This window comes from Scyliorhinus torazame, chromosome 17 (assembly GCF_047496885.1).
Source record: "Scyliorhinus torazame isolate Kashiwa2021f chromosome 17, sScyTor2.1, whole genome shotgun sequence".
NCBI classification, from domain to species: domain Eukaryota; kingdom Metazoa; phylum Chordata; class Chondrichthyes; order Carcharhiniformes; family Scyliorhinidae; genus Scyliorhinus; species Scyliorhinus torazame.
In genome coordinates, this window is record NC_092723.1 from 1,486,453 (window position 1) to 1,500,909 (window position 14,457).

The 14,457-nt window shown below is 46.4% G+C and overlaps 1 protein-coding gene across 2 annotated transcripts in view; it reads left to right on the top strand.

Annotated features, from left to right (window-relative positions):
• LOC140393621 (uncharacterized) overlaps nt 1-14,457 on the top strand; it is a 77,259-nt gene that overhangs the window by 51,121 nt on the left and 11,681 nt on the right. Inside the window, exons 2-4 of one of the 2 annotated variants that reach the window (XM_072479891.1) lie at nt 4,001-4,113; nt 6,297-6,390; nt 10,856-13,115. In XM_072479891.1, coding sequence (XP_072335992.1) covers nt 4,001-4,113; nt 6,297-6,390; nt 10,856-13,115 — 2,467 coding nt within the window. Of the gene's footprint in view, nt 1-4,000; nt 4,114-6,296; nt 6,391-10,855; nt 13,116-14,457 lie in introns of those variants that run through there. The other variant, XM_072479892.1, reaches the window with a different exon arrangement.

Genomic DNA, 14,457 nt, shown 5'->3' on the forward strand with positions numbered 1-14,457 from the left:
TAAGCGATTATTATATTCTATTATTATTCAGTGCATTTGCCGGAATATTGTCAGAACCCATAGACTTTGCAGGATCCAGTGCATTCAGCTGTTTCTTTGTATCACGTGGAGTGAATCTAATTGCCTGAAGACTAACATCTGTAATGCTGGGGACCTCGACAGGAGGCCGAGATGGATCATCCACTCGACATTTCTGGCTGAAGATTATTGCGAATACCTCAGCCTTATCTTTGCACAGATGTGCGGTGCTCCTCCATCAAAGAACAAAGAACAAAGAAAAGTACAGCACAGGAACAGGCCCTTCGGCCCTCCAAGCCCGTGCCGACCATGCTGCCCGACTAAACTACAATCTTCTACACTTCCTCGGTCCGTATCCCTCTATTCCAATCCTATTCATGTATTTGTCAAGATGCTCCTTAAATGTCACTATCGTCCCTGCTTCCACCACCTCCTCCGACAGTGCGTTCCAGGCACCCACTACCCTCTGTGTAAAAAGAACTTGCCTCGTACATCTCCTCTAAACCTTGCCCCTTGCACCTTAAACCTATGCCCCCTAGTAATTGACCCCTCTACAGTGGGGAAAAGCCTCTGACTATCCACTCTGTCTATGCCCCTCATAATTTTGTAGACCTCTATCAGGTCGCCACTCAACCTCCGTCGTTCCAGTGAGAACAAACCGTGTTTATTCAACCGCTCCTCATAGCTAATGCCCTCCATACCAGGCAACATTCTGATAAATCTCTTCTGCACCCTCTCTAAAGCCTCCACATCCTTCTGGTAGTGTGATGACCAGAATTGAACACTATACTCCAAGTGTGGCCTAACTAAGGTTCTATGCAGCTGCAACATGACTTGTGAGTTCTTATACTCAATGCTCCGGCCAATGAAGGCAAGCATGCCGTATGCCTTCTTGACTACCTTCTGCACCTGTGTTGCCCCTTTCAGTGACCTGTGGACCTGTACCCCTAGATCTCTCTGACTTTCAATACTCTTGAGGGTTCTACCATTCACTGTATATTCCCTACCTGGATTAGACCTTCCAAAATGCATTGCCTCACATTTGTCCGGATTAAACTCCATCTGCCATCTCTCCGCCCAAGTCTCCAAACAATCTAAATCCTGCTGTATCCTCTGACAGTCCTCATCGCGATCCGCAATTCCACCAACCTTTGTGTCGTCTGCAAACTTACTAATCAGACCAGTTACATTTTCCTCCAAATCATTTATATATACTACGAACAGCAAAGGTCCCAGCATTGATCCCTGCGGAACACCACTAGTCACAGCCCTCCAATTAGAAAAGCACCCTTCAATTGCTACTCTCTGCCTTCTATGACCTAGCCAGTTCTGTATCCACCTTGCCAGCTCATCCCTGATCCTGTGTGACTTCACCTTTTGTACCAGTCTACCATGAGGGAGCTTGTCAAAGGCCTTACTGAAGTCCATATAGACAACATCCACTGCCCTACCTGCATCAATCATCTTTGTGACCTCTTCGAAAAACTCTATCAAGTTAGTGAGACACAACCTCCCCTTCGCAAAACCGTGCTGCCTCTCACTGATACGTCCATTTGCTTCCAAATGGGAGTAGATCCTGTCTCGAAGAATTCTCTCCAGTAATTTCCCTACCACTGACGTAAGGCTCACCAGCCTGTAGTTCCCTGGATTATCCTTGCTACCCTTCTTAAACAAAGGAGCAACATTGGCTATTCTCCAGTGTTCCGGGACATCACCTGAAGGCAGTGAGGATCCAAAGATTTCTGTCAAGGCTTCAGTATTCTGGGGTAAATCCCATCAGGTCCTGGGGACTTATCTACCTTAATATTTTTCAAGACGCACAACACCTCGTCTTTTTGGATCTCAATGTGACCCAGGCTATCTACACACCCTTCTCCAGACTCAACATCCACCAATTCCTTCTCTTTGGTGAATACTGATGCAAAGTATTCATTTAGTACCTCGCCCATTTCCTCTGGCTCCACACATAGATTCCCTTGCCCATCCTTCAGTGGGCCAACCCTTTCCCTGGCTACCCTCTTGCTTTTTATGTACGTGTAAAAAGCCTTGGGATTTTCCTTAACCCTATTTGCCAATGACTTTTCATGACCCCTTCTAGCCCTCCTGACTCCTTGCTTAAGTTCCTTCCTACTTTCCTTATATGCCACACAGGCTTCATCTGTTCCCAGCCTTTTAGCCCTGACAAATGCCTCCTTTTTCTTTTTGACAAGGCCTACAATATCTCTCGTTATCCAAGGTTCCCGAAATTTGCCGTATTTATCCTTCTTCCGCACAGGAACATGACGGTCCTGAATTCCTTTCAACTGACACTTGAAAGTCTCCCACATGTCAGATGTTGATTTACCCTCAAACATCCGTCCCCAATCTAGGTTCTTCAGTTCCCGCCTAATATTGTTATAATTAGCCTTCCCCCAATTTAGCACATTCATCCGAGGACCACTCTTATCCTTGTCCACCAGCACTTTAAAACTTACTGAATTGTGGTCAATGTTCCCGAAATGCTCCCCTACTGAAACTTCTACCACCTGGCCGGGCTCATTCCCCAATACCAGGTCCAGTACAGCCCCTTCCCTAGTTGGACTGTCTGCATATTGTTTTAAGAAGCCCTCCTGGATGCTCCTTACAAACTCTGCCCTGTCTAAGCCCCTGGCACTAAGTGAGTCCCAGTCAATATTGGGGAAGTTGAAGCCTCATTCATTATTGAGGATGGGGATATTTGTGGAGCGTCCTCTTCCAGTGAGTTGCTTAATTATTCACCACCATTCATGACTGAATGTAGCAGAACTTCAGAGCTTAGATCTAACCCATTGGTTGTGAGATCACTTAGCTCTGTCTACTACTCGCTGCTTTTGTTGTTTGGCATGCAGGTTTTGTAGCTTCAACAAGTTGACAGCTCATTTTCAGGTATGCTTGGTGTTGCTGCAGGCATGCTGCAGGGTCGACGGGGCTGGGTTTGCTGTTGTAGTTTCTGGTGCCTGGGTCGATGCTGGGTGGTCCATCCAGTTTCTTTTTTGTTCCATTTGTAACGGTTGAAACAAACAACTTGAGTGGCTTGCTAGGCCATTCCACAGTCAACCACATTGTTTCAAGTTCTTGCAGTTTCTGCTATTGATACTTTAAAGGGTCTGGATGATTGACACTTATTCGGCTGCAAAAAAGATTTGTTTAAGAAAATGGAAAATGTTCAGTGTATTTTAAAGTTTTTAAAACATTATCCTATTGTCATATTGGGTTCATTGGTTCTATACATTGGGTGAATGTGCCTGGTAGTATAATAGCTTGGTGTGGTGAATAGAAGGGCCACAGGATTTGGGAGGGAGACACATCTTAGTATGGGGGCTTGAGGAGCTATAGGGGATGGTGGGGATGCCTTGGCATGGGTAGAATGAGCAGGAACGTTTGAATAAGACATTTTGAAGCTCCCTTTCAAAGGGTTCCCTCATATAGACTAAAGTTCAGGTCACTCCTGAGGCTCTATGAATATAACTCTTAGAAAAGCTGGCCCGACTCCATGAAAACTGTGGAATACGAGGACAGGCCTCTCCTCGCAGTGGACCAGCCAGAGCGAGGACGCAGGATGCAGACCCACAACCCAAACCAGACCACTCACTTAAAAGGCACTTTTAAAAATTGGGAACCCCAGGAATGGGGACCAGAATCCCGGAATGGGACCTGACCACCGTTTTTTAAAGTTCCGTGGAGTCTCGCTGATTGCATGGAGATACAGACCAATGTCTCCTTCATTGACTTTGCACCATCTTTGGAAATACATCGTTGTGAAACACCTTGGAGCGTTACTCTGTGAACGGTGCTCTGAACCAAAGCTGTTCCTGTTATCATAATTATCCTCAACCTATTTTATTCCTGAACCACTGAGAACGTGACAGAGCTAATGTTTTTTTCTGAACAATTAGAATTTGAGTTAATGTTTTGTTCATTAAAATTGCATTGACTGAGTTTCAGCACCTCTGTTTGCTTTCAGACAAACTCGATGACATTCTAGCAGCTTCCATATCCAATAAAGGAGCGATGAATATGGTGACGGATTCTGGAACCGCAAAAGTGAAACAACGCCCGACCGTCAAGCTCACCATTGTAATGTTTGGTTTTAGTTTTTTTTTTTACAACGCTTGATAGTCAAAACAAAGTCTATTATTGTCAAAAACGGCCATCAGTGTCAGCTCACAACCCTGTGCTTCAGTGAGGCTGCAGTCATTGAGGGTTTTGCCTTAAAGAAAACTAGGTGATTTGTACCAAATTTCTGTTGCTAAAGTCTTAAGATTTTGCACAAATGAAAATGTGGGTGCAGCTAGTTTGAGATGTAAAGATATGGGGCGAGATTCTCCGACCTGGCGGGGGCTGGCGTGAATCCCGCCACCGCCGGTTGCCGAAGTCTCCGGCACCAGAGATTTGGCGGGGGTGGGGAAAGCAGAACTAGGGGGCATAGCCTCAAAATAAGGGGAAGTAGATTCAGGACGGAGTGTAGGAGGAACTTATTCACCCAAAGGATTGTGAATCTCTGGAATTCCTTGCCCAGTGAAGCAGTTGAGGCTCCTTCTTTAAACGTTTTTAAGAAAAAGATAGATACCTTTCTAAAGAATAAAGGGATTCGGGGATATGGTGTACGGGCCGGAGAGTGGAACTGAGTCCACAAAGATCAGCCATGATCTCATTGAATGGTGGAGCAGGCTCGAGGGGCCAGATGGCCTACTCCTGCTCCTAGTTCTTATGTTCTAACTCCCAGTGGGAAATCCCCATAGAAGCTGTGTGTGCAAGTTTAACAACATTCAGCCTATTGCATTGAATCTCATCATGGTAAATGAGGCTTCACAAAATATTTGGTTAATTGCAAAAACAAATTTAAGTTTAGAGAATTTAGTTTGCATTGTAAATTGTTTCTATATGCAACCCAAATATATGCAAAAAATGAAAAGTTCCTGAATGGACAAAGGTGTTCAGAATAATGAAGGGTTTTGATAAGTGAATAGGGAAAAGCTATTCCTGTGGATTGATAAATTGGTAATGTGGGTATAAATTCAAGTTCATCATGAAAAGAATGAAAAGGAAGTTTAGATGATGTTATTTACACTGAAATGATTATGGAAGCAAAATGCTTAATAAGGAAGTGAATAAATACTTGAAAAATGTCAATATTGGGCAGTACGGGAGAGCTGAGGGGCTAATTTGATGATCCTTTCCAGAGAATTGACAGTCAGCCAAATGGCCACGTCCTGTACAGTGACCTCATCAGATTATGGAAAGGACTAAGGAACTGGGTTTTTTTCCAGTTAAGGGACCATTTAGCGCGGCCAATCCACCTACCCTGCACATCTTTTTGGGTTGTGGGGGTGAGACCCATGCACACACGGGGAGAATGTGCGAACTCCACACGGACAGTGACCCGGGGCCTCGGCACACTGAGGCAGCAGTGCTAAGCACTGCACCACCCTGCTGCCCGAGGATCTTGTTTGTTTAATACCTGTCCATTTGCTACAAGTGTAAATTCAATCAGATGGATTATTATCAAGCATTAAAAAAATTGAAAAAATTCCAATGTGCCATTTGCAATTTGCTTGATTTACCGCCATGGACCTCAGTCATGTGATTATCGCCAGGAAAGAACAAATAATGTCTCTCATTAAATGTTCCAGTGCAAACAGAAACTGAGTACTCAGTGTTTAAACATGAAACCGATGCCCCAGAGAAATGGTGGAGGGAGCACCAACATTAATTCATGGTGTCTGTTACTTACTTAACCACCCATACTGGTAGGATGAATTTTGTGTTAAGTGCCAAATGCAGTCTGATGGATTTCTGCCAATCTCCCAATCTTCTGCTATAAGTTTGGAAAACCCAGAAAAATGGTACAAATGGCTATTTAAGGCACTTCCCTGGAGTTTCTGAAAATCTCCCATTGAAAATGTAACAGGAGCTTGGAAGAACAGCTCCGATTGTTACGCTGGGTGCCTCCCAACCGGCTTCAACCTCAAACTTTCATTGTTCAAAATGCCACTCACCAATCCAGTACAAAACTCATGCGATCAGATTGGCTTGTCAGTCTTAAGTTACATTGCCTTCATGAACATGATTTTTCAAAACTAAAATATAGAAATACATTAAACAAATATGAATTCCTCCTGTAACTCCATTCATTTTTTTAAAACTATGCTCTGATTTACAGAGATGAAAGTACCTGAGCAGTTTAACCCGTGCCTGATGTGTATGAGCAATCATTAAATATATAAATAGAAAACAAATGAGTTAATTTTTCTTTACAGCCCTTCCAGCGAAATTCAAACTTTGCTGTGCCAACTCCAACAGTGCCGGACCGAGCATTGTTTTCCAAAATTCCAAGAACATCAGTAATGTCAGGTACATATTGGGTTGAGATGTTTTAGCATTGCTGACAGTCCATCATTGGCGGGGGGGGGGGGGGGGGGGGGGGGGGGTGTCCAGTAGTTATGTTCTGTGCTATTATCTGGGATTATTTCAGGTGATTTATTGTGTAATGGTTCCACCCCACAAGTCCATGCAATTTATGTAATTCCTGCTACTGTCCAGCTATCAATTTTTTAAAAAGCATAACTTGTTGAGTTGGTATATTTTAATAATTCTGGACAGATGTCTTTGAATGGAGTCTAGTGGCATTTGTAAATTGCTTGAGAGGCACCCCATCAATTTTCCAATCATCTCTTCTAATATTGTAGACTCTAAGGTGATAGAAGAGAAAACAGGCGTGTGGTAGTGCCAGGTATGTGGTATTACCAGGCGTGTGGTAGTGCCAGGCGTGTGGTAGTGCCAGGCGTGTGGTAGTGCCAGGCGTGTGGTAGTGCCAGGCGTGTGGTAGTGCCAGGCGTGTGGTAGTGCCAGGCGTGTGGTAGTGCCAGGCGTGTGGTAGTGCCAGGCGTGTGGTAGTGCCAGGCGTGTGGTAGTGCCAGGCGTGTGGTAGTGCCAGGCGTGTGGTAGTGCCAGGCGTGTGGTATCACCAGTGCAAACTGCAGCGTCATTAAAATGGAGGCCAATCGTTTCTGGGGAAAACTAAATTGAAAGCACAGGAGCTCCAAGAAAAAAAGCTGCTGTATTCTTGGACATTAAAAATGGTCTGGATAACATAAGGTTCATGCAATTGTTCCCTTTTTTGTTAAATTTAATCTTTTATTCTAACAGCAGGTTTCTCTTTAGTCTTTTATATATTTTTTTACATTGATTTTCATTTTGTTCTAGTTTTTTACTATTACAGCCCAAAAAACTTCTGTTGGCCTCTACTTTAGTGGGGGAGAGGTGAGCTGGGAGTTGTCATAATATACACCAGTATATCATGGTGCAGACACACACACTGATGGACATGCAGTGGGACCAATCAACACACACAACACCGCAGCCAATCACCAGTGAGAGCACACGCACTATAAAGACAGGGGACAGGAGAGTTCCCGCTCATTCTAGTAGCAGCCATCTCGGAGCACAGAGCTCACAGCCTGCAACACAGACATTCACCATGTGCTGAGTGCATCACCTGGTTAGGACTAGGCAAGGGTCAACAGTTAAAGCTGGTATTGCATTTACCCACAGTTCAAGTATGTTAATATAGTTAACCTTATAATAAAATAGAGTTGCACCACTTCCAGTGTTGGTGACCTGTTTGTGATCCAGAACACCCAACACATCAGGAGTGTCTCTTCCTGAGCATTGTCCATGTGAAATATATCTCTCAATATTGAGTGAGGGGGAAATGATTGCCCTTCATTTTGATGCTACTGCATTCAGTTGGACTGTTGATGCTCACTCCAAGGCTGGAAGATTAATAATGTAGTCACTTGGGCGAGGTAGTGGAAGGCAGTGTACAAAGGAGAAATGAAGGTGAGAAAACTGGCAGCAAAATTCACCTTTTTTATGTTCATGGTCATTTGTTCTTTTGGATAGAGTTCTGCAAAGGTTGCGTGAAACCAGAGTTATCCAGCCCTGTTATCCAGCACGGCGCCCCCCCCCCCCTCCCGACTGCCTGTTATCCAGCACGCCCCCCCCCCCCGACTGCGGGATGCCCCATCCTGCCAGCCTGTTATCCAGCGCGGCGCCCCCCCCGCCCCCCACACTGCGGTATTCTCCATCCTGCACCACCACCCCCACCCCCGACTGCGGGATGCTCCATCCCGCCAGCCCTGTTATCCAGCGCGGTGCCCCCCCCCCCCCCACTGCGGGATGCCCCATCCTGCCAGCCTGTTATCCAGCATGGCCACCCACCCCCCCCCCCCACCCCCGACTGCGGTATTCTCCATCCCGACAGCCTGTTATCCAGCACGGCCCCCCCCTCCCCCGACTGCGGGATGCCCCATCCTGCACCACCCCCGACTGCGGGATTCTCCATCCTGCACCCCCCCCCGACTGCGGGGTGCCCCATCCTGCACCACCCCCCCCCCCCCCGACTGCGGGGTGCCCCATCCTGCCAGCCTTGTTATCCAGCACGGCGCCCCCCCCCCCCCACTGCGGTATTCTCCATCCCGACAGCCAATGGAAATTCCCATTGTGGCCACCCCACGCCGTGGGGGACCCCCAGGTGTGATACCGTTGCTGATGAAACAGAGAAACCAGCTGCTTGTATTTGAAAATTCCAACAATGGCCTTTTTCGTTTAAGATGCGGAACCACCAAATGACATTTGTGACTTCAGTAAACACTGGAGCGAAAAAAATCTATTGTCATTCCCATGCTGAAGTAAGTTAAACTTCACCATGTACATGCAATGGGAGCCAGGCAAGATATTTTAATCAAAGCATTTATTTTCACACACTGATTTAATAATAATAAAAGCCTTTTATTGTCACAAGTATGAAGTTACTGTGAAAAGCCCCCAGTCGCCACAGTCCGGTGCCTGTTCGGGGAGGCCGTTACGGGAATTGAACCCGCGCTGCTGGCCTTGTTCTGCTTTACAAACCAGCTGTCTAGCCCAGAGCTAAACCAGCTTTTTGTGTGGGAGTAATCCATCTAAATTGATTTTTTTGTGATCCTCGGGTGTATTGTCCAAACGTAACTGGTCCAGAAAGTCTGGCTTCATCTGGGCAATGCACAACAATCGATCCATTTGAATGGAGCCGATTATCTTCCAATCTCTTGTTTACGGGACAGGCTCAGACTTGCTCAGACTGTCTGTCTGTCCAGTATTCAAACTTGGCTGTTTGACTTCCCATCAGGCATGTCTGACTCTGGTTTCAATTTAGTCCAATTATGTCTTGGGCCGAGAATTCAGGCCATTGGCCATTTTTACCAGACTGTATTAACAAATAACCTCTTGCTCCATGAAGACTGGCTTGGTCTGACAGTTGTGTGCGAAGTTAAATAAGTGCATAATGTGAGTTTGTTTTTACTTAATAGCATTATAAAAACAAATCAAATAACCTGATTCTTCAGTCGTGAAGGTCAAGGACTTACTCGGTATGAAAGGGCACAATTCTGTTTAGTGACCATAACATAGGAAGAACGATGTGGTTTCTGTAAGAGTGCTTCAGGGAAACCAACTTCATTCTCGGTCTTGGTTGTGGCAAACTGTTTAGACAAATCAAAGTTTCACTAATGAGGAGATATAATTAAAATATTCAGAAGTTGGAAGCAAAGGAAATGATATTTTCCCGGTGCTTGACCGCGCACTCGTACCCCCCCCCCTCCCTCCCTGGCACACAACGCTAATGTAAACTGGACTGCAAACCGGTTTTCAGGGTCTTTTATCCTTTTTAACATTTTCCTGGGATTTCCATGCTGTGTTACATGGCAGATCAAAGGTCAGTGTTTGTGTGCATGTAGTGTAACCTCTGGCATGATTAGTCCTGCCTCCCGTCTCATTTTTAACTAGGCGTCTCTGCACAGAGAGATACAGAAAGATTGTACAGTGGAATTGTCCCCCAAACCAGGGAGTAGAGTAAGGACAGCCTGGTAGTTTTGGGAACTTTAACCACCTTCTCCCCAGTAGGATCAAAGCTTTTAGCAGCCAAACCCCATAGCAGACAGGGCTAGATGCTTACCTCCTAAATGTGACATACAATCACGGGCCTGAACCTACTCCTGATTTTATGCCTTATCTTGTACTTGGCAGAAGGAACAACTAGGGATGGGCCTGGGTGGGGATGGTCCCTGGGGAACTGGAAATGACTCTGGATGGAAAACCTCAGTGCTCCTATACCTGGACAGGAGCAGCTATGTTTCAGGTGCATTGCTCCTGCATGTATGGGGGGAATGGAAGGAACAAAAAGTTTGCCAAACATAATTATGGAAATGAAGCAAGAGATGAGAGAAAATAATTTAAAATAAATATTATAAATGAATACAACAGTTCACCAGAACCTGGTGGAATCTGAACTTTAGATCAGTTGGGGAAACAGTTTGTCGGACATAACATTAACAAATAATTAAGACCCTGTGTAATAAAATTAGCCGTGGAGTAGCTGTGGGTTTTCCAATAGATCAGGCAGTATCTGTGATGATGAGAGAGAAACCACGCCACAATGACCAGATTGGAACTGGAAGATGTTAGAGGTGAACAGCTTTGAAGCCAGAAGACTTGGGGTAAGAGATTAATAAAATAAATAGGGAGAAGACAGCTATGGACGAGGAATATGGCAGGAGAAAGCCAAGGAGTTAGAAGCAAAGTTATTGAAATATTCCAACTCGGGACAGTAGCATTAACACACCTCTCATCAATCTCTCAGAAAACATATCAGGGCGAGGACCTGAGGAGGAGGAGCAAAGATTGTTCTAGATAATCTCATGTTGCTTAAGTACTTATTACCAAACATGTTACCCTATTGCCAAAGATAAATTTGAATAATTATTATGTTTGAATTATATAGGTAACGATATGAAAGTCAGCGACAACAAGCCTAATGTTGGAGACCATGGACAGACTATCAAAGTACCAGGAGATGACTGGATTCCACCACCTCCACCCATGGCTCCTCCACCACCTCCAACACAAAATACTTTTCAACATCCACAAACCACCTATTTGCCTGATGAAGTGGCAGTTCCACCACCTCCAAATATGGCTCCTCCTCCGCCACCACCACCTGTAAACATGGCATCGCAACAACAACCTGCTCCAACCTACCAGCCTCCTGAAACTATCTTTTCACCATCTCCCAATATGATTCCTCCACCACCTCCAATAATGGCACCTCAGAAATCTCTCCCAAAGGGTGATCAATTCCCCAAAACATCTGCCCCATCAGCTCCAAAAATACCACCTCCTCCACCTCCCCTCTTGCTTCCACCTAATGATTACTCTGTCCCCTCTCCTCGGCAAGATGATGTTTCCAAACCTAATCAAATTAACCATCCTAAAAAATCGCCGCCGCCTCCTCCACAGAGGGATATGGTGCAACATAATAACTTTCCTCCAAAACCGGCAAGGGATGCGTCTTCTTCTTTCAAATTATTTTCAAACACTTCACAAACATCAGTTGCAAATAATCAATCTTCGTATGTGGCAGGATCTCCTGAAGTGATCTCTCAACCATTGATTGCGTCAACTTTCAATCCGAAAGCAACAGCAAAGCTTTTTGGATTTTCTGACCCAGTTAACAAATCAGAAAGCTCATTAGATTCTGACTGGCAGAATAAAATAAAATCCATGATAGTCATGAAAGATGCTGAGCAGTATCCAATGGACCACACTGCCTCTGTGCACAAGAAGGACGTATCAAATAAAGGCACTGAACATGCAACAATGGATAAGATGCACAAAGATTCTGTTCCACATAAACCACAGAAGCCAGCTCGCAAGAACAACCTGTCAGTGCAACAATCTAAACCATTCCAAAATAAAGGAGTACATGCCATACATTCTGGTTCTTCCACAGATCATTCCATCCCAGATGGAAAAGAAAACACTTGGAACAAAAACATGGATCTTCGGCAGACCAGTACAAGGCAAATTCACAATTCAACCAACACTCAGAGTTTCTCCAGTAATCCGCCTGTTTCAGCTGGAATGGAATTTGAGAAATACAGAGCAGGGCAGAAACCCAAATCCACCATGAAGGGGGATTTTGAAAATCAGAGCTCCTCAGAAAATCTTATGTTCGATTATCAGTCCCCTAAATCAGTCGAGAATCCAAAGACTCCAGAATCTCCTCCAGAACAAACTTTAGCATCAACAGAGCGGAGTGCCATTCTGCGTTCACCACTGGCTCTTCTCATGGCCGCAAAGGAGCGAGATTCCAAGAACCAAGGACGTCACAAAATCGGCTCCGAAATTCCAAGCTTATCCTTGGGAGGTACTCGGTACATAAAGTCAGCAACTTCAAATACAATTCACATCACACCAGTGGCTGATAACAAGGAATCTTCCTTGTTATCACACACACAGGGAGATACGACACCACAAAACAAGCACATGGATGACATACTCCATTCTCTAAACAGCGCTGAAAAAAGTGGCAAATGGTCAAAACCTTCACTCTACTCGACATCCTGTCGAATTTCAGAGCCAGAAGACACTGAAAACGATGTTGACATGTCTTTACTTCTAATCCCACCTCCACCAAACTTTAGCGATGCAGAGAATGAAAAGCCCCCATTGGAGCTCCTACCACCTCCTTTCGAATTTTCCAATCATGATGATCATCGAGATTATTCTTTCCAACCAGAAAGAAAAATGAAAAATGAATCTGGTGTCAGCAATCTGCACAATTCAAACAGAGGGCTTTCAATACAGCAATCCACTCCGGATCCGCCAAATCACAAGAACAGCCTAATCAATAAAAATTCTTCTTCCATGGACAAATTGCCGTTAAACACGGTGTTGACTCCTGCCAAAACAAGCTTTAATAAGCAAAAGCCATCAACAAGAGAAAAGCCCACATTCGTGGATAGTGCTGTTATGAATGGAGGTTCTACAAAATTCCATAATTCCAAGCAAGTTTCAGATTCTCATACTTACTCCCATTTAATGTCTAAAACATCTGCGAAAAATGTGACCAAGGTGGAACCACATCAAACAGAAACTGTGCCACCAACAAACCACCTGCCAGCGAAGAATAAAGTTATGGATGAATTGCAGTCGAAGGTACAAGATTTAAGCACCAAATGTTCTGCTGCTGCATCCCCAAGGTGAGTTTAAAAATGTCCAGGTGAACCAGAAGAAAAACCAATTTAAGAACACAGTTGAAGGAAGCCAACAGTTTAGCTGAATCATTCAATATTGTTAATGTCTTTTCGGCTTTTTACAAATTGTTCAAGTCTTGCAGCAGGAGATGCTTCGCTATTGTCGAGGGAGCGCCACTCCGCTTCGCTATTGTCGAGGGAGCGCCACTCCGCTTCGCTATTGTCGAGGGAGAGCCACACCGCTTCGCTGCAGTGTCGAGGGAGCGCCACTCCGCTTCGCTATTGTCGAGGGAGCGCCACTCCGCTTCGCTATTGTCGAGGCAGCACCACTCCGCTTCGCTGCAGTGTCGAGGGAGCACCACTCCGCTTCGCTGCAGTGTCGAGGGAGCACCACTCCGCTTCGCTGCAGTGTCGAGGGAGCACCACTCCGCTTCGCTGCAGTGTCAAGGGAGCACCACTCCGCTTCGCTGCAGTGTCGAGGGAGCACCACTCCGCTTCACTGCAGTGTCGAGGGAGCGCCACTCCGCTTCGCTATTGTCGAGGGAGCGCCACTCCGCTTCGCGATTGTCGAGGCAGCACCACTCCACTTCGCTGCAGTGTCGAGGGAGCACCACTCCGCTTCACTGCAGTGTCGAGGGAGCACCACTCTGCTTCGCTGCAGTGTCGAGGGAGCACCACTCCGCTTCACTGCAGTGTCGAGGGAGCGCCACTCCGCTTCACTGCAATGTCGAGGGAGCACCACTCCGCTTCACTGCAGTGTCGAGGGAGCGCCACACCGCTTCGCTGCACTGTCGAGGGAGCGCCACTCCGCTTCGCTGCAGTGTCGAGGGAGCGCCACTCCGCTTCACTGCAGTGTCGAGGGAGCGCCACTCCGCTTCGCTATTGTCGAGGGAGCGCCACTCCGCTTCGCTATTGTCGAGGGAGCGCCACTCCGCCTCACTGCAGTGTCGAGGGAGCACCACTCCGCTTCACTGCAGTGTCGAGGGAGCACCACTCCGCTTCACTGCAGTGTCGAGGGAGCACCACTCCGCTTCGCTGCAGTGTCGAGGGAGCACCACTCCGCTTCAATGCAGTGTCGAGGCAACACCACTCCGCTTCACTGCAGTGTCGAGGGTGCACCACTCCGCTTCGCTGCAGTGTCGAGGGAGCACCACTCCGCTTCGCTGCAGTGTCGAGGCAGCGCCACTCCGCTTCGCTGCAGTGTCGAGGGAGCACCACTCTGCTTCGCTGCAGTGTCGAGGGAGCACCACTCCGCTTCGCTGCAGTGTCGAGGCAGCGCCACTTCGCTTCGCTGCAGTGTCGAGGGAGCGCCACTCCGCTTCGCTGCAGTGTCGAGGGAGCACCACTC